Source organism: Chanodichthys erythropterus, chromosome 20, assembly GCF_024489055.1.
Source record: "Chanodichthys erythropterus isolate Z2021 chromosome 20, ASM2448905v1, whole genome shotgun sequence".
In the NCBI taxonomy this organism is placed as follows: Eukaryota; Metazoa; Chordata; class Actinopteri; order Cypriniformes; family Xenocyprididae; genus Chanodichthys; species Chanodichthys erythropterus.
The window spans coordinates 31,424,506-31,445,338 of NC_090240.1; the positions used below are offsets into that span (position 1 = coordinate 31,424,506).

A 20,833-nucleotide genomic window follows, 5' to 3' on the forward strand; every position below is an offset into this window, starting at 1 on the left:
GCAGCTTGACACCTCACTCCACAAACTTCACTTCAACTGACACAAATCAAGCAGAATGTGTATATGCTGAAGTCTACTCCAGCTCTTATCTACTCCAAAATATCCAAAACTGTTATGCTTCAATAACATGACATCAATAAAATGACAACAATGGAACCATTAATTGTGTTTCTTTGGCTCAAATCATGCTAGAACTTTTTTTGATGCCATATTGAGCAGGAGGCCTTTTCCTTTTTGCCTTGCATGTAATTTGACAGCCATATCTTGTGTTTTTATCAAAAAGGATGCAAACCCAACGGAAATTACATGTTAAAGCAGGTTAACAGCCTCTCCCTGCTACAGATAAGTCATCATTTCCTTTTTTCTCACACTCCAAAGTTCCGTTTGACGGGTGAAGTGATGTTCCAGTGTTCTCATACACTGGATTTCAATTGAAACTGTTCTGTTGTGGGAAAAAGATGAACTCAGGCTAATCAAAAAGACCGTCCATTGATATGGACACTCAAGGTTCATCAGATGAACTCCAAACCGAATGGAAATACAGAAAACTGTATCCAACTGTGCTGTAGGGATGTTATTCCAAAAAAAAAAAAAAAGGAGAACAAGAACAGATGTCCCTGATAGCTTATTCAAGATGAAACTATGAAACACGTCTGACAGTGGTTAGTGTTACAGTAATACAGTTAAACCGGCCATAACGATAATGAATGATGAATTCCCGTCCAGACTTAATTGTAAGAGTGTGGCTCCAATAGCCTAACCAGAATTAAACAGGCCACAGTCGCATCTACAGCGCCAGAAGGCTTGAGGACCGTCATTCATGCTCTTGTGTACAACATTAAGATTAAATCATTTCTCTGACTGGGACGGGAGAATGTACAGTAATGGGCCGAACCCTTTGAGTCACCCCTTCAGTTTCAAACACTCAGCAACATTGTCAGGCCTGATGAAACCACAAACACTCTGAGCTGAAGTGTTTTAAAAAAAACCCTGTTTCTCATAGACAAAGGGCCAAAGAGGCTATGACCATAAATCTTTGCTCTGAAGCTAGCATTTTCAGACGTTATCACTCCCAACCAGCTCATAAGCGTGCGTGTGAGTCAGTGTATGTGCATGCATGAGCATAAAACAGAATGTAAGGCCGTGGAAGTGTGTGTGTGTGTGTGTGTAGCATTGATGTGGATGTGGATGTGTGTGTGTATGCCGGGTAAAGCGAGCAGCAGTCCAGGTTGCTGTCTGGCGGCCACAGAGCCGTAGGGAGATTAGTTGGTGGGCAGAGGCTCTGCTGTAGTAAAAGCTAAACTGATCTCTGCCATGCGTTCGCATAGAACCGCACGTACACAGCGGCACCAGCCAAACGCCTCCTCATAACACAAACACACATACAAAGGCAGAGGTGACCTATGTGTGACAATTCATTGCTCAATGTGAGATTGCATGTTGTAGATGTCAGCTACATATATCAGGGCTAATCTAAAGATTTATGGGTCTAAGTAAATCATACTAATCCACCATATTTGATTGCAATTATCTCTTTCTGATGATGTGATTGTTTTCATGTATTAATTTTAACCAGAAACAGCGGCAGACATAGTACTGTTTAAAGTTGCCAGATCCAGTAAAACTAATGCTAAATTTAACCCAGAATTTCCAGAATAACCCAGAAAGACCACTTAAATGAGCTGGGAATGGGCTAATTAGTGGCTTTACACAGGCTAACTGGAAATGAAGGAGTCAGCAAGTCTTCAGTTTCCCCAGAGTTCATCTGTGAAAGGGATCTTCCACTAAAAACAATAATCTCATCTGGACAGCAGTGATCTGCGTGATATCCCGGATAGTGCAAAGAAAAAAAAAGTTTTTGAAAGAATTGCACACAAAGCCTGCATTTATTTGATCAAAAATAGTAAACTTTCAGCATCATTACTCCAGTCTTCAGTGTCAAGTGATCCTTCAGAAACCATTTGCAATACACTGACTTTCTGCTCAAGAAAACTTTCTTATTATTATCAATGTCTGAAAACAGTTGTGCTGCTTAAAGGTGCCCTAGAACTTATTTTTAAAAGATGTAATATAAGTCTAAGGTGTCCCCTGAATGTTTTTGTGAAGTTTCAGCTCAAAATACCCCATAGATTTTTTTTAATTCATTTTTTTAACTGCCTATTTTGGGGCGTCATTAAATATGCACCGATATATAGGTTGCGGCCCCTTTAATTCTCGTACTCCCCCTCCCCCGGAGCTCGCGCTTGCCTTGAACAGCATAAACACAGTTTACACAGCTAATATAACCCTCAAAATGGATCTTTACAAGATGTTCGTCATGCATGCTGCATGCATACATCGGATCATGTGAGTATAGTATTTATTTGGATGTTTACATTTGATTCTGAATGAGTTTGAGGCTATGCTGCGTGGCTAAAGATAACATTACACACTGTCAGAGAGATTTATAAAGAATGAAGTTGTGTTTATGAATTATACAGACTGCAAATGTTTAAAAATGAAAATAGTGACGGCTCTCTTGTCTCCGTGAATACAGTAATAAACGATGGTAACTTTAACCACATATAACAGTACATTAGCAACATGCTAACGAAACATTTAGAAAGACAATTTACAAATATCACAAAAAATATCATGTTGTCATGGATCATGTCAGTTATTATTGCTCCATCTGCCATTTTTCGCTATTGTTCTTGCTTGCTTACCTAGTCTGATGATTCAGCTGTGCAGATCCAGACGTCCTGCCCTTGTCTAATGTCTCGATCATGGGCTGGCATATGCAAATATTGGGGGCGTACATATTAATGATCCCGACAGTTACGTAACAGTCTGTGTTATGTTGAGATTCGCTTGTTCTACTGAGGTCTTTTAAACAAATAAGATTTATATAAGAAGGAGGAAACAATGGAGTTTGAGACTCACTGTATGTCTTTTCCATGTACTGAACTCTTGTTATTCAACTATGCCAATATTAATTCAATATTTAATTCTAGGGCACCTTTAATATTTCTGTGGAAACTGTGATATATTTTTTCAGCATTTTTTGATGACATGAATTTTGAGAACAGCCGCATCTCAGGGGGTAAGTGCATTGCATTAAGTTTATCAGCTTACAGGTTATAAAGTTTACTGTTGCTATGCAGGTGCTCAGGAGAATGATGATCTGTTTTAAGTGTTGTATTAAATACATCTCTCACGCAATCTATTATAACAGTGAATCACATCAAAATATTTCCCTGTTATCACATGCATGAAGACGGATGACAAACCGTGTAGTCAATAAAAAAATAAATAAAAATCAGGGAGTGTTTGTGATTGCTATGATGGCGGTTAGCAGCGTGTAAGAATGTGATACTTTCTTATCTAAACGGAGATGACTCTGTGATCGCAATGAATGTAAACATGTACAGAAGTAGAACTGCTGTACAGGGCAAATTAGTGCTACTGTTATCAGATCTGCCAGCACTTCTGCAAGAGCAAGGAACATTTAGGGATAATTCCCCATAAATGAAAACTCTGTCATCATTTACTCATCCCTGTGTTATTCCAAACCTGTATGGCTTTCTTCTTCTTTTTTTAAGAGATGTCCTAAAATGCTAATTTCCAGTTTTCCATGTCGCAATTACCAATAGGACCAATAGGGTTTGGTGCCATTGACGTCAATCCCAGGATGACACACCAAGTTTAAATGAGCAATAGTGCTAATGTCTCCTTTTGTATTCCAAAGAGATGAAATGATGACAGAGCTTCCATCATTGGGTGATTTTTTTCCTTTACCTGCCCCACGTTGTTTAAAGGGTTAGTTCACTTAAAAATGAAATTTGTCATTAATTACTCACCCTCATGTCGTTCCACACCCATAAGACCTTCGTTCATCTTCAGAACACAAATTAAGATATTTTTGATCAAATCTGTTTGCTCAGTGAAGTTAATTTAGACTTTCAATGCCCAGAAAGCTACTAAAGACATATTTAAAACAGTTCATGTGACTACAGTGGTTCAACCTTAATGTTATGAGGTGACGAGAATATTTTTTGTGGGCCAAAAAAAAACGAAATAACGACTTTATTCAACAATATCTAGTGATGGGTGATTTCAGAACACTGCTTCATGAAGCTTCGAAGCTTTACAAATCTTTTGTTTCTAATCAGTGGTTCGGAGCGTGTATCAAACTGCCATAGTCATGTGATTTCAGTAAACAATGTTTCGTTATATCATTAGTGTTTCGAAATTTCAATGGTTCACGTGACTTTGGCAATTTGATACAAGCTCCAAACCACTGATTCAAAACAAAAGATTCGTAAAGCTTGGAAGTGCATGAGGGTGAGTAATTAATGACAGAAAAACACTTTAAGGTTTGTCCCCGTTATAAATTCACTGCATGGTTCTATGGTGACATCGCGTAAAAAGTGGCATAAAACTCTGCTGGCACTGTTTGATAAATAAACAAAGATGACAAATATACTGATGTTGATATCTATATTGATACTGTAATACACTTGTTTTTCCAAATGCTTATTGAAAGACAGACATTTCCATTTCATTTTACCACAGAATGAAAATGTGTTCCTACTAGAAACTGTCACCGAAAGACAAGAGCTGCTCCATATATGGAGGGAACGACTAGAGGAGTTCTGAAAGCCGCAGACAGTATGTTGGGTCTTTCGGAGACAGACCACAAAATGGACTCTTGTGACAGACTGCTATACAACACTGTAAGCCTTGGTTTACATTAGATCGTGCCTGAAGACTAGGAGATAAGCATCGACAAAAGCTGCCTGACGAACCACAGCTATCAAACCTGCTAACAAATTATTTTATTATTAGCATACCGCTGACGGCAACGAGTGCTTTGCACAGAATCCATCTTGTAGAGAGATCGCCAACTTTCAAAGGAACGTACCTGATGGTGACTAATGTAGAGACTAAACCATGGGCCATTCGCACTTGGTTCCATCTTGTCAAAACATGCCCTTATCAGCAGACTTTATAAGTCTTGGGACACCTTCTCGCCAGGCCAACAGGACTCACAGAGAAGGCACACAGCTGAGAAAACCTTCAACCACATTTTAAAAAGGCAAAAAGATTCCTTGGCACCCCGTAAGTCCTCTTATTGAGTTTTTACAAGCTGGTCTAGTGCCAGTTCTGGCCTGCGCTGCCCAGTTCATGCCATGAGCCCAGTAAAGCATAACGACAGTGCGGCACTTTACGCTGTATGCTTTCATGACCTCAGTATAGCATTAATAGACCACAGAAGGTCCAGGGCATCAGATGGGAAGGTGAGCATGATGGGCGCACATTCTTTTCCCAGAAGAACATCTGTACCCTGCACTTTTTGGTCTTTTGGATCTGGAGTCTCACTCTGTTGGGAGGACTTTGCTCCATAACCAACCCAAACACAAGACTGCTTGTTCTTTTCAACTTTATATAAACACTACTCTGAGGAATTATGTGTGAAAAAACATTGCCTCCAGCAAGCAATTTCCTCCACTCAGTCACAACGACACACGCGCTTGGGTTCAGCAGGCTCCTCTATCACTGCGTTCCTCTGGGGTTTTTTTCCTTAAGAATGATAATGTCAACTTGGTAAATGGTTGATTGGATGTAAAGTAATGTGTGGTTTTTGGATTCACATCATTCATGTCATAATTTATTGGGGCAGTTAAAGCAGCTCTTAGTCTGGGACTAGGCCTTGTCTGTGAAACCAGGGGTAAAAATCTTCCTGACCATAAACTTTTTAGAAGAATCTGAACGAAAATAGCAGGACTTGATTTTACAAGTAAAAGCAAATGTGGGTGGTAATCAGAATTCTACAGTAATGGCTATCATCCTCTCTTACCAGGAAAACAGGTCACGGTGCTCTGGTTGACTGCATTGCCATGAAAATATGCGGTGGAGTGCAATGCCATGTATTGCCGCCAAGAAATAAGCTATTCTGGGACATTTTATTAGGAACAGTGAATATAGTGCAATACCATGATATTGTAAATGTGACTGGTACTTCCCTGTGCAAAACTTGCCTCCACAAGTCTCTAGATATGGCTCATGTTCCTCTTTCAGTGCAAATCCATGAGCCAGTTATATCATCCACCAGGCAGAAACTGTACATTCAACTGCTTAGAAACTAGCCACAAAATGTCATCATTCATGTCCATGCACATGGTGCAGCATTAGTTCCACATCAAGGTTGAGGTTTGAGGCCCGTTACAATCCCTAACCCTAAATATGCCAACAGGAATAGTGATTCTTGCCTTAGCAAGCACCACTAATTCATAACACATATGACTTCCCATTAAAACAAGTAAAATATTTGGTTTACTTCAGAGTCTTTCATCATGTCAACTCGTCACATTTTCCAAGGGCCTGTCGATTAAAAAAATTATCCTGAAACTAATTGGCTTCACATTTGGTCTGGTTTTCGATAGCATCCCCCCCACACTCACCGTGCCACTGACTCTGACATCATACAGGCGTGCCCATTCGTCCTCATGGCTGTCCACCATCATGACGCTGTCCTCCTCCTCTGAACCCCATTCCGCCTGCAGGTCCAACCGTACCTCCTCGCCGAGGGAGTGCATGCCAATGGCAGGGAAAAGCCCATCTGGAACCACCGGCACTACCACTGACCCCACCTTCCATTCACACATACACATAAAGAGAGCTCTGTTAAAGCATTCCATAAAGTTAACCACTATTTTACAGCACATTATAACTGAGAATAAAGACTGCTCTTTGAAATGATGTCTGTATCACTCCTGGTCCTACTATCTGGCCTGCAGGAAAACCAGTCATCAGAAACAACCCTCAATTAGAAGACTAGACTTTTGTGTGTTCAAAGACTTTATCTCGACAGATTCTTGTAAACACTATAATGGAGTAATAAACAAAACCATTACACACAATGGTCCATAGAATTCATACTTTGATGTACATGTTATGTGATTAGCTAAAGAATGCTTAAATATATGGTGTCTGATTATTTTTACATAGCTCTGTCAAAGTTTACACTTGCAACTAATTAAATGTTTAACACTGTTAATGCATTTATTCAATTTGTCATAATAATAGTTTATGATATATAGCTTATACAAATACACACATACATATACACATGTATATGGTGATACGTCAGTATGATTTTTTAAATGTATTTATTTGATCAAAAATACAGTAAAAACAGTAATTTTGTGAAATATTATTAGAATTTAGAATAACTGTTTTCTAAAATATTACAAGATGAAATTTATTCTTGTGATGGCATGAGTGTTCAGCATCATTACTCCAGTCTTCAGTGTCACATGATCTTTCAGCAGTCATTCTAATATGCTGATTTGCTGCTCAAGAAACATTTCTTATTAGTTTTATTTTTTTGCCCTCACAGCACCTTTGAGCTTTTCTTTCTTTTCTTGTGCATTATTCAGGTTCGGTTGAGCTTCTGTTTATTTTAGCTGATCAATGTTTTATCCAAGTAAAAGCCTAAATTAAATCTGTTCATCGTATAAAGCGATCAAGTCTCTCCAGAAAATTTGGACTAAACCGCTCGATTCATATGGATTAGTTTTCCGATCTTTTTATGAACTTTTTGAAGCATCAAAGTGGAAGTTGCAAAGGCAGTCTATGGAACAAAATCTGACAGCATTCTGTCATCAAAAAGATCTTCATTTGTGTTCCAAAGACGAGTGAAAGTCTTGCAGGTTTGGAACGAGTTATTAATGACAGAATTTTCATTTTTGGGTGAACTAGCCCTTTAAGACCAAATGCACTGTTTTCTTTCGCAAATGTTTACCAATTCTGTTTACGTGAATACTCGCCAACATGTGCATTTTACATTATTTTGTGTGTATTTGAACATTTAAGCGCAATAAGCCAAACTGTTTGAGAGCTCAGCTTTATGCATGCTTGCGAAACCTGTGGGAATTAGTAAAATTATGAGCAATATCCACAAACCTGTGTCGAAATTTATGCCCTGTAATACCAACGCTATTCAACTTGAGCGAATGAAACGAGTGAGTGAGAGGAGGCGAGTGTGTGTGCCAAATTGCTGTAGAGAGGAGAACGAGAAAGCGCAGCTAGTATCGGTGTATTGAACCTGCTGGAAATGAGTATGGGAACAGTTTTGAATGTTTCAGCATCGATATGTAGCGAAAAATCTATATTTTTGAAAACACTACTGTGCTGTGACTTTAATACTCACCTCCTTGCCATTCTTTGTGAAGAACACAGTGACGAGTCCGGCATCGAATGAGTCTGCATAGATACCGCAACCGATACGGTCACCCCGGTTACATTTAGGACCAAACTGCTGACCGACAGAGTTGCCATTGTACAGCCTGTGAAAAGGAGAGATACAGTCATCAATGACTTATAACTGGAAAGGTTCATGGAAAGAGGAAGAGATCTTTAATCAAAAATTCCACAAGGTAACCATCAAAACAAAGTTTACAAACTAACGAAGAACAATTGAATAAATAATAAATACTGAAATCAAATAAAATATAAATTAAATATAACAAAAGAAGTATTTAAACCCCCCAAAAATTGGGTTTTGGGTTTAGACAATAAACAGCAAAAGTAGGTATTTTATAAATAAATAAAAAGTAAGTGACAATTCTCAAAAGTGAACTTACTTCCCATCATCAGCATGGTAAGCAATTGAGTTCGGAAGCCAGCCGGGCTGATGGTCAAGTTTGTAATAGTGAGGAACCAGCCCGACAGCAATTGTCCCTCTCACTCCAGTATCCATAATGGTGACCTTGAAATATCATAAAAATCATTAAAAACGCATGAGCGTCAATAAATGTGCAGCACAGCTGAGCAATTCTGTTTTTTTATGACAGTTTATTTTTAAATGACTAAAGGGCAAAAGATGTCTTTCAGGGACTTCTAAGCAAATGCCAATGGTTATGTGCGTCACGAGCGGCACTGATTCCAAAATAACAGAAGGTGTAGGAATCAAGAGTTAACAAGGAGCGTTTGGCTGAGTCACAGGATGGAAATGTCAGGTAACCTGCTATTAAGAATTTTAACGTCTCGGCTACTACTTATCTCTCCCTTGTATGCAAAGCATCTCAGAACAACTTCCACACCCTCTCCTCAACTACCTCCTCAAAGCTAGTAAATTTCCAACATGCAACTTTGTAACCCAAAGCCCATTTGTTAGTTTTCTCATGCTCATTAATCAAGTTCTCAGACAGACAGAACGATTAGTTTAATTGAAAATTCAACATAGGATGCTGATTTTGAGGGACTATCATGCAAAAAAGATGGATTACACATGACTCAACTGTTGTAGCCGTACCCTTGGAAGGGGCAAGCTTAGACAAATTTATCCAGTTATTGCTCCACAAACTAAACTTAACTCTGCGCTCTCATCCAAAACCACAAACGGACTTAGAAAGGGACCCCACCACTTCCCAGAGTTTTAAGTCCAAGTTTCCTAATCTTCCTTGTCGTTTCTTTCGAGGATTTGCTTTCCAAGCTTTATAACGCTACCGTAAATCCTGATAGCCTATATAAGAATGCTTGAGGTTGGTTCCAAGCCCTTTCTGCTGTAAATTCAATGCACAATGATTAATTTAAGGGCACTCAATTATATTACCGCAACTTCAACAAAGAACCGTGCCATGAACCTTGTGGCTAGAAAATTCCACATTGAAGCTCCAGGCAAAATAATCAATTATATTAATAGAGATATTTCCACTTGACTAAGGACAAAATTGATTTGCACATGCACACGTGAGCACCCTGAGAAAACAGAGAAGAGGTTAATCACTGTATGGCACTTCAATGTTGAAACAGGCAGTGAAGGTGCAGCAACACAGTCCAATTGTGATGGAGTGTTGGCTTCCTTGCCCACAGGGGCTAAAATGAAACCCCTGTGAAAGCGTAATGAGGAAACATGAGGACAATGCTGACGCATATCCCGACTGGCAGATGACCTTTATGGAGAAGAAGAAAAAAGTTCCCAGACTTTGCAAATCTGAAGGATTCTGCGTCACAATCAGGTGATGTAGAGCGTATAAAGCAAGAGCGAGTTCTTTATTGATTACTCATAGCTCACTGCTATAGATGTCACATTCATTCCCACTGGCTGCAGACATTCCCAGGGTGCACACTCACGCACAGAGTGACGCTATTGGTCAATAAGATTGCAATACAGTTTGAGACATCTGCTTTAAGAAATAGCCTTTTTTTACAAGCCACAGTTGATTATTAAAGTAGAATAAATGTTACAGTCTAAGTAATTCCTTCAAAGATGGGCAGAACCAAAATAAATCAGATTTGACAGAACACTCCTAGATGTAGGAGACAACAGTTCTTTGATTATCTTCGATAATGAAGATGAGGGGAACAAATGCATTGTGAGAAAATTAATTTTACTTAAAAGTGTAACAAAATTAATTTTACATCTGCACAATGAGTCAAAATACACAACTCTCATTGTGAATGAGTCACTGCATAATAAATATAGTGGAATATCCTAAATGGTCTTGGCTAAAACACAGAAAATGAATAACCATCCAGTATTTTCTAAAAAGCAGCTAATTCTTGTTTATGTTGATAAAAGTATGTTTAGTACAAGTTTCACAGTAATTTATTATTTTCATCAATTAGAATTATATGCATTTTAAATGGACTAAAAAGGACAAAAATGACTGAATATGACAACAAAATATTTACAAAATTTAAAAGGACATTTTCATCAAACTATGACACACAAAAAATGCTGTAAAAACACTGGCTGTACGTAGGACTCATCAGGGTAACGTACAGGGTGTTACTTTCCCGCTCCAATCCCCCAGAGAGGAAGTTCATCACACCAGCTCAATCTGCCAGCAGCAGAAAACCCATCAGAGCTGTCTCCTGCCTCAGATACACATCCAGACAGCTTCTTCTGTGCTCCATAAATTAAATCACGCATGCCCTCTCCCAAAGACTAATTTATAGCCCAATCCCTGCAAGTTTTCCGGTACTAAATCACCTGGGAGCTTCTTTTTCAAACTGTATTTCATGGCAAAGTTGCTAGAGAGGTAACAGTGATATCCGAGCACATCAACTCAAAGGGCAGTGTCTGTTTTGACGTGAAGGGACACAGGAAACATTACACATTTTAAAAACAGTCTAGTGGGTGAGCTGTCTAAACGACTAGTAACTCCTGAAATTTGTTGACAACCATGAATTTGTTAGTGATTTTCACAACCTTCCTTCACTCCCAGCTTATAAATCCTGTCCAAATCAGATCATGAAATCATCCTATGTTAATAATTATAACTCAAATGTTGTTTAGAAAACTAATCCTGTCTGAAGTGATTTACAATAGATAGCAACAAAAATACAGAGACAAAAAGACATAAAAGTGTCATATTAGATCTTCTTCGTTACTAAGATTTCCAAACAGCATTGACTTTTGAAATCTAATTTTCTTTCAAAATAAGAGATGAAAAATAGCAGTTTTCATTAATTGGCATGCTTTGAAAATCAAAGACCTGACACAAGACAAACATTTGGAAAATTAAAACAAATATATAAAAATAACTGGAAGTGACAACGGCATGTAAGACATCTACAAAATCATAATGAAACTGGTTTAACATAGTTGAAATAAAGTTATTAGTACTTAGGTGACTGTATTTCCTAACAAAGGCAACAGAATGGGTGTTGAAATGATTCTAATGTTATTAGCAACCCGACAACATAGGTGTGCTTCTTACCTCGAAGTAACAGTTTCCTTTTGATAAGGGGCGTGGAGCCACGTAGCAGCCAACTTTATCAGAGTTCCCTTGGTAACTACAGCAGGGAAGTAATAAAAAGCTTAATCTTTAATAACCAGAGCACTGTTGCTATAGGTACATTATTAAAATGGCCAGTGATGAGTGGACTAGCTACTGAAATCAGGTTCAGTTTTGTTTCTACATGTTTCACACTAATATGGAAGAGAGCTTCTTTTGGAGTTGGTTATAGCCTGGTTATAACCTAATTATATATATATATATATATATATATATATATATATATATATATATATATATATATATATATATATATATATATATATATATATATATATATATATACACACACACACACATTACATTCTACTGTTTGGATTTAAATAGGCAAATACTTAAAGGATTAGTTCACTTTCAAATGTAAATTAGCCCATACTTTACTCGCCCTCAAGCCATCCTAGGTGTATAAGACATTCTTCTTTCTGATGAACACAATCAGAGATATTTTAATAAATATCCTGACGCATCCAAGCTTCATAATGGCAGTGAAAAGGGGTCACATATCAGATCACATATCTCTGATTGTGTTCATCAGAAAGAAGAAAGTCATATACACCTAGGATGGCTATTGAGTGTGAGTAAAGCTTGGGCTATAGTTCACCCAAAAATGAAAATTATCCCATAATTATCCCATAGCCATCCTAGGTGTATATGACCATCTTCTTTCAGCCAAACACAACCGAAGTTATATTAAAAAAACATATCCTGGCTCTTCCAAGCTGTATAATGGGAGTGAATAGTCCCATTTTTTGAAGCCCAAAAAAGTGCATCCATCCATCCACCATATAACTAATCCATTTTGCTCCAGGGGGTTAATAAAGGCCTTCTGTAATGAAGCAATGTGTTTTTTGTAAGAAAAATATCCTTATTTATAACTTTATAAACTGTAATCACTAGCTTCTGTTAACGGCCGTACACGAGTCAAGAAGAGTCGAGAACTCTGACCTGATGTATTGATGAACACAGTGGCTGGTGTTTTGTTTCGCTCTATCGTCTGCGCTTCTAATTAAACGTCTTAAATAAGAATTTTTTAAGAGAAATGTTGGAGGATTTTCAAAAAAAATAAATAAATAGTACCACTCACTCCCATTATACAGCTTGGAAGAGCCAGGATATTTTTTCAAATAACTTCAATTGTGTTCAGCTGAAGCATAAAGTCATATACACCCAGGATGGCTTGAGGTTGAGTAAATAATGGGATAATTTTCATTTTTGGGTGAACTAACCCTTTAAGAGTCAATGACTGGATCATTATTGCTGTGATTATGATGTTTCTAGCATGTTATATGTTTGGCAACAGTTCTTTTAACCCTAATTGATGGAGTGTGTAGCTTTTTATTTCTTAAACAACCATGTTGGAAGACACATCATGGCCGTATTCCAGGATGACAAAGCCAAGATTCATCAGGCTCAAAACTGTGTTAGAATGGTTGGGAGGGTGCATGAAGAATCATTTTCACACATGATTTGACACCTCTGAGTCCAGACCATAAATTCATTGAAAGTCTTTGGGATGTGCTGGAGGAGACTTTACAGAGTGCTTGACTTAAATGTCGTGATGTTATTTCCATCAAGACATGCATCAATTTTTGGTCAAGATCTTGTATTAATAATGCAAGAGTCGACCACAGCAATTATGATCCAATCTTAGACTCTTAAGTATTTGCCTATTTAAATCCAAAAAGCAACTTTTTTGGCAGGGCAGTGTATATATATACTGTTTATGTTATGAGTATATATACACAGTTTGATTCCTCAAACAGTGATTCGGATTAATCCTGAAGAAGCTGGAGAATTCCAATATAAAAAAAGGAATTACAACGTCACATGTGCAAGGTCTATTTACTTTTCCGACAGATTGAGTTTGTTTTTCATCTTTTTTTTGACCAAATAAAAACAAGTAGCCACTGCCTTTCTCTGAAATTATAATTGTTTCAATCAGTGAGGTCAAGTGAGTCAAGGCTGATTACGTCTTCAGTACAGACTTATGACTCAAATACACGCACTCACAATGTTTTACTCTCGCAAGCCTCGCTCACTGATATCGATGGGGGTGGATGGTTGTGCAATTCAAAATATACAAATAAATAAGGATAAATGAAAAGCAGTGCAGAATTTTTCCATACAAACTAGGGAATGAATTCCAGGCCAGGAGCTAATTTCCAAACAAAGTGAAAAATGAACAGAGCGAGGGTCACTCGGTGGGCAAACCTACCTTAGCGTGTCTCCATTTTTCAATATTCGTTTGCATCGCTCTTGATAATGAACAGCACGGACTTCCCTGATTTCTCTGATCCTGCGCCGCCAGTTCAGGAATCTGTAGTGTAAATTGATGTCATCCATCTCAGAGGGCTGTGGAGTGGAAAACAGATGCCGTAAGGTTTAAAGGTTTTGGATTGAGTATATGAGAAATGTAACTCATCCAAGACACGATAAGACGTAGTAATAATGGACTTGCTGTTCACAAATTTCGATAATGCCTGTCAGTGCGCACACTTTATATGATTTGACTCCTTTTCCAACCACTCCACAAGGTTGTTTTCAGTTTAATGTCTCAGTTATTTTTTTATTGTTAGTTTTTTAACCTTTAGAGCAAGATTCCCAAACAGGGGTTTGTAAGAAAACCACAGGTTATTAAATATAAACATTTTAAACTAATTAATTCGAATGTATAATTAAAATGAGCAAATGGGGCTGCACAATTAACCGGAAAAAGACTGAAATCGAGATCATCAAATCAGTTCACAGTAAATGCAGGTTCAGTTTATTTACACAGTCACAGGCTATTTATCACAAATATCTTTATTTCTGATAATTAGTTAATTTTAACTAATTAATTAATAGTTTGGTCACACTTTAGTTTAGGGTCCAATTCTCACTATTAACTATTAACTATGACTTTTGCTTCAATAAACTGCTAATTACTGCTAATTAACAGTTAGTAAGGTAGTTGTTAAGTTTAGATATTGGGTAGATTAAGGAAGTAGAACATCGTTATGCAGAATAAGGCATTGTTATGTACTTTAAGTACTAATAAACAGTAATATGCATGCTAATAAGCAACTAGTTAAAGGGTTAGTTCACCCAAAAATTAAAATAATGTCATTTATTTTTTATTACTTAATTACTCATGTCATTCTACACCCGTAAGACCTTTGTTCATCTTCAGAACACAAATTAAGATATTATTGAAGAAATCTGATGGCTCAGTGAGGCCTCTATCAAGAGCAAAGCCATTGAAACTCTCATGATTCATAAAGGTACTAAAAACATATTTGAAACATATTTGTGTGCCAAAAAACAAAATAAAGACCTTTCAACAATATCTATATCTATATTTCAAAACACTGCTTCAGAGCTTTACGAATCGAATCAGTGATTTGGAGCGCCAAAGTCACGTGATTTCAGCAGTTTAGCTGTTGTTGAAAAGTCATTATTTTGTTTTTTTGACGCACAAAAAGTATTCTTGTCACTTTATAATATTAAAATAGAACCGCTGAACTCACATGAACTGTTTCAAATATGTTTTTAGTACCTTTATGGACCTTGAGAGGTGCATTGCTGTCTAAACAGGCCTCACTGAACCATCGGATTTCATCAGCAATATCTTAATTTGTGTTCTGAAGGTCTTACAGGTGTGGAACGACATGAGGGTGAGTAATAAATGACATTATTATTTTCATTTTTGGGTGAACTTACACTTTAAGGCATTATTATGTACTTCAAATACTAATAAACAGTAATATGCATGCTAATAAGCAACTAGTTAAAATTGAGAATTGGATCCTAAACTAAAGTGTTACCGATAGTTTTAACTAAGCCTGAAGGACTTGAGCTCGTTTAATTAGCGTTGAGGCTAAACTCTACAGGACTGTGGCTTTTTTGGAGTTTTTTGGACTGTGGAGTTTTCCACCCCTGGACTGACAAAACCAAAAGTTTGGGATCCCTTGCTCTAGATTATGCAATGTTTTGGAAATGGGATGCATATTCCCCCCCTACATAACTCAGCACAAATCAATCATCTTGAGTCAACTAATGAGTCAATTAATGTTATATCAGTCACACATAAAAAAATTTTTTATTATAGGGCCTCTCTGTAAAATTTGGGCTATAGAAGCATGCAATAATTCATTCTTTGAGGAGTTATCTAAGAGTCTCAAACGCCTCAATAGATAACATAACGTGGCAGCTGTCATTCATACATCCAGGACATGACAGAGGAAAATTCTAGATTGTCATTAATTGGCGTGTCAATCACATGGTGACACTTACTACAGTATTTAACAACATATCACAGATATTATTAGATTCTCATAATCAGCTTACAGTCAAGTTAGATAGAAAACTACAGGGAAAATACCAAATACAATGTATTTAAACCATGTAAAGACTGACATGTATAGTGTCAACAATAAACTGTTATATAAACTCACATACTATTAAAATAAGATTCGTGTTTTAAGAAAATTCAGAAACGAAATAATAATTAAGTAGTAAGCTCATACTCGCTGTAGCAAGATAGTTTCAATCACTGCTAATCACCTTGCTCAGCTAACAAATTATTAGCAGCTTTGAGGCCTCCTCGAAATAAAATACAATAATTACACAACCGCAACATGCCTACAGTCACTAAAGAGTAACGTATATATATGATGACGTCACGTACGTACCTTATGTATATCAACGGGTAAGACGTTATAACATTCTAAGGCCACTTGTGTTTACTTTTAGCTATCGACTCCATTAGCTAAGCTACCTGACAAACTTCGCAGAAGTGAGAGATGTTCTTCCTGGATGGCGTCAGAGGAGGAATGAACGCAGCGCACCAATGAAAGACGTCACAGAGTTGATTGACAGGCGCTTAGCCAATGAGAAACTTCGCAGCGTGTTGGGAGTGTTTTTTAAGTTGGGCTTCAAGAACTGCGGAGAAATGACCACAGCACAACTTTATATATGTGTGTACATATATACATAGTACAGTATCATCACAGAATCATCCTCTTTTTAATAATAAAAAAAAAAACCCTGCTTTAGTGGCAATATTTAAAGGGTTAGTTCACCCGAAAATGAAAATAATGTCATTTATTACTCACCCTCGTGTCGTTCTACACCCGTAAGACCTTCATTCATCTTCAGAACACAAATGAAGATATTTTGATTAAATCCGATGCCTCAGTGAGGCCTGTATTCACAGCAAATTACATTTCCTCTCTCAAGATCCATAAAGGTACTAAAAAAATATTTAAATCAGTTCATGCGAGTTCAGTGGTTCTACTTTAATATTATAAAGTGACGAGAATACACCTGATTCGATTTGTAAAGCTCTGAAGCAGTGTTTTGAAATCGGCCCATCACTATATTGTTGAAAAGTAAACTTATGTAAATTTGATTTTTGCAAAAGACCTCTGAAGAACGCTATTTTCATTAATAAACACTTGCAGTCTGTATAATTCAACACATCTTCATTCTTTATTAATCTTTATAAATCCAACAGTGTAGCATTAGCCGTTAGCCACGGAGCATTATAAAACTCATTCAGAATCAAATGTAAACATCCAAATAAATACCATACTTACATGATCTGATGCATGCATGACAAACATTTTGTAAAGATACATTTTTTAGGGTTATATTAGCTGTGTGAACTTTGTTTACGCAATGTATACAGAGTTGCGAGCTTGGGGGCGGGGAGCGCAAGCATTTAAAGGGGACGCGCGCTGAATCGGCGCATATTTAATTATGCCCCAAAATAGGCAGTTGAAAAAATTGAATAATAAAAAATCTATGGGGTATTTTGAGCTGAAACTTCACAGACACATTCAGGGGACACCTTAGACTTATATTACATCTTGTGAAAAAGGGTTCTAGGGCACCTTTAATAAAAAATATCTTAATTTATGTTCCGAAGATGAATGAAGGTTTTACGGGTGTAGAACGACATGAGGGTGAGTAATTAATTACATTATTTTAAATGAACTAACCCTTTAAGGAACAATATACAGTCAGCTGGTCGTTATCACAAAATAATCAGGGTTTAATCTACATTATCTCTTGAATACTGCCACAATCACATTTTTTATATTTAAAACCAGGCTGTACATAATTCCACAGACAAATAAATAGACATGAAATGCTGCTTTGAGCTGAATTTCATTATTTTACTTAGGCCTATAGAGACCACAGAGAGACATCCATCCTGCAGTAGTGGTCAGTTATACAGTGTTTCCCTCAACAGCTGTCATTATTCTTTAAATATTTGACCACTAAATACAGTGATTGACCAATCAGAATCAAGTATTCCAGAGAGCACTGTAATGAAGTGACATAAATTGTAGCAAGTGTTGACACAACTATTTCCATTTTCTATTCACTATGAAGACGTGTTTCCAGTCCACTAAAACAGTCTGGCATTCCATCCCCTAAAATAGTTGAAAAGTGGGTTACAGAACATTTGGCACAATCTAAGAGCCCCTTATAATCATGACTCATGTGACTGCAGGATGGAGTATGGAGCGTAACACCAGCAAGACGGGATGCATGCATCTTATTTTTGCTATAAGTTACACTGAGAAAATGCTGACAAATGGACGCAGAAAGGTTTAAAAAGAAACATCTACTCTGTAACTCTGACTTGTAGGCAGAGATGAGGAGGAAAACCGTGTAATCTGGTGAATTTGGAAACAGAGAGACCCCATCGGTTTGGCAAGCTTCTTGGAACATTCTCCAGCCAGAACATGTGGAAACAAAGAACGGGGCCGTGCTGTGGCGCAGATGGGAATGTCAGACGGCAGGTGATTTTTGCGTTCTTTGCCAAGACTAATCAACTCTAATAAGAGAACATCAACCAGTCGACATCTATCCAAACAAGGAATGCTCCAACCTTTTGTGGTTTCCAGAAGTTGAATAACTATAGTAGGCCTATCATGTCAGGATCGTTCAATGCTACTCGTAACCGATAAAGAGAACTATTCCACAGCAAAAACAGAGACTGTGAAGGCAAACATGTTTGTTTTAAGAAGAACTATGACCACACATGTCAATACCATAAGATAATCATCTAAATCCTGTTTGCATTCTGCTCTCATACCAGCCCATCTTTGACATCTTAACTTCCATCCTGCTTCATGACAACAGCAAAATAAACAGCTCTGTCCTTATGGGACCCCTCCAGCTGGGTGTGACCTAAAAGCAGCCTTTTGCATGTAAGAGACCCCATCAGACACATCTGTTTGGTGCATCCTGATGATATAAATAGTTGGTATAAATCTTGGCCATGGTATGCGAAAGCACTCTGTGACATCTCTGCACTAAATGACAACTTATAAACTCTCGATTAATGGTATCTGGGCCAATGGACAACTAGAACTTTATGAAGTAGAGATCAGATTTATCTGGTTGAGTAGGCTGATGGATTGCATTATTACCTGTCTTTTATACATTCCAGTGAAAACACTGCCCCAATTATCCAGATGGTCCCTTCTCCAAAATAAACCATTAAAGGTGCCCTAGAATCAAAAATTGAATTTACCTTGGCATAGTTGAATAACAAGAGTTCAGTACATGGAAATGACATACAGTGAGTCTCAAACACCGTTGTTTCCTCCTTCTTGTGTAAATCTCATTTGTTTAAAAGACCTCAGAAAAACAGGCGAATCTCAACATAACACCGACTGTTATGTAACAGTCGGGATCATTAATATTTGCATATGCCAGCTCATGTTCAAGGCTTACACAAGGGCAGCCAGTATTAACGTCTGGATCTGCACAGCTGAATCATCAGACTAGGTAAGCAAGCAAGAACAATAGCAAAAAATGGCAGATGGAGCAATAATAACTGACATGATCCATGATATCATGATATTTGACAGGGGCAGGGAGCGCACGATTTAAAGGGGCTGCAGCCTGAATCGGTGCATAGTTAATGATGCCCCAAAATAGGCATTTAAAAAAAGTAATTAAAAATTTTTTAAAAATCTATGGGGTATTTTGAGCTGAAACTTCACAGACACATTCAGGGGACACCTTAGACTTATATTACATCTTGTAAAAACTGGTTCTAGGGCACCTTTAAGTGGCAGAATCTCCCTTGGTTTCAATCACTCCATCATAATGCAACATGATGCAGGTGCCTTTTTGAGTTCACATACACTTAGAGTCGGCAAAAATTAAGTCTATATATTATCATATCACACTTTATATTTGAACAATTAAAGGGTTAGTTCGCCCAAAAATGAAATTTCTGTCATTAATTACTGACCTTCATATAATTCCACACCAAGACATTCATTCATCTTCAGAACACAAATTAAGTTTTTTTTTTTTAATTTCCCATAGAAAGCATTCAAAAGTCATTCAATGTCCAGAGAGGTAGTAAAGACATAATTAAAAGTCAACGTGACTACAGTGGTTCAACCTTAATGTTATGAAGCAATGAGAATACTTTTTGTGCGCAAAACCAAAAAAAAAAAAATAACGACTTTATTCAACAATTTCTTCTCTCCCCTGTCATTCTCCTACATTGTTTACATTTAGTGCTTCCAGGTTCCTCGTCCGAACGCCGGCTCAGTATTGGGCGGCTCCTGCGTAAGCGTCACATGCATGCGTCGTGCTGCTCATGTGTACAGCGTTGGCCAATAATAAGTCGGCGTCCTGATGTAGAACTTGGAAGCGCTGCAACGAAAATAGCGTAGGAGAATGACAGGGATGAGATGAATTTGTTGAATAAAGTCGTTATTTTTGTTTTGTTTTTGCGCACAAAAAAGTATTCTCGTCGCTTCATTATTAAGGTTGAACCACTGCAGTCACGTCGACTGTTTTAACTATCTTCACTACTTTTCTGGACCTTGAGTGTGGTAATTATGTTGCTTTCTATGGGGGATAAAAAAAACCCTTGGATTTCAAGAAAAATATCTTGTGTTCTGAAGATGAACGAAGGTCTTACGGGTGTGGAACGACATGAGGGTGAGTCATTAATGACAGAATTTTCATTTTGGGGTGAACTAACCCTTTAATTTCAGATGAAACAGTCTGGACATCTGGCATTT

At 37.5% G+C, this 20,833-nt stretch overlaps 1 protein-coding gene across 1 annotated transcript in view; it reads right to left on the bottom strand.

Moving 5' to 3' along the window:
- Positions 1–16,608, bottom strand: part of spryd3 (SPRY domain containing 3) — a 50,131-nt gene extending 33,523 nt beyond the window's left edge. Inside the window, exons 1-6 of the mRNA XM_067370943.1 lie at positions 16,460–16,608; positions 14,005–14,141; positions 11,712–11,787; positions 8,628–8,752; positions 8,195–8,330; positions 6,444–6,632 (exon numbers count right to left, since the gene is read on the bottom strand). Of these exons, the coding sequence (XP_067227044.1) occupies positions 6,444–6,632; positions 8,195–8,330; positions 8,628–8,752; positions 11,712–11,787; positions 14,005–14,132 (654 nt within the window). The 5' untranslated portion in view covers positions 14,133–14,141; positions 16,460–16,608. The remainder of the gene's footprint in view (positions 1–6,443; positions 6,633–8,194; positions 8,331–8,627; positions 8,753–11,711; positions 11,788–14,004; positions 14,142–16,459) is intronic.
- Positions 16,609–20,833: the final 4,225 nt, after the last annotated feature.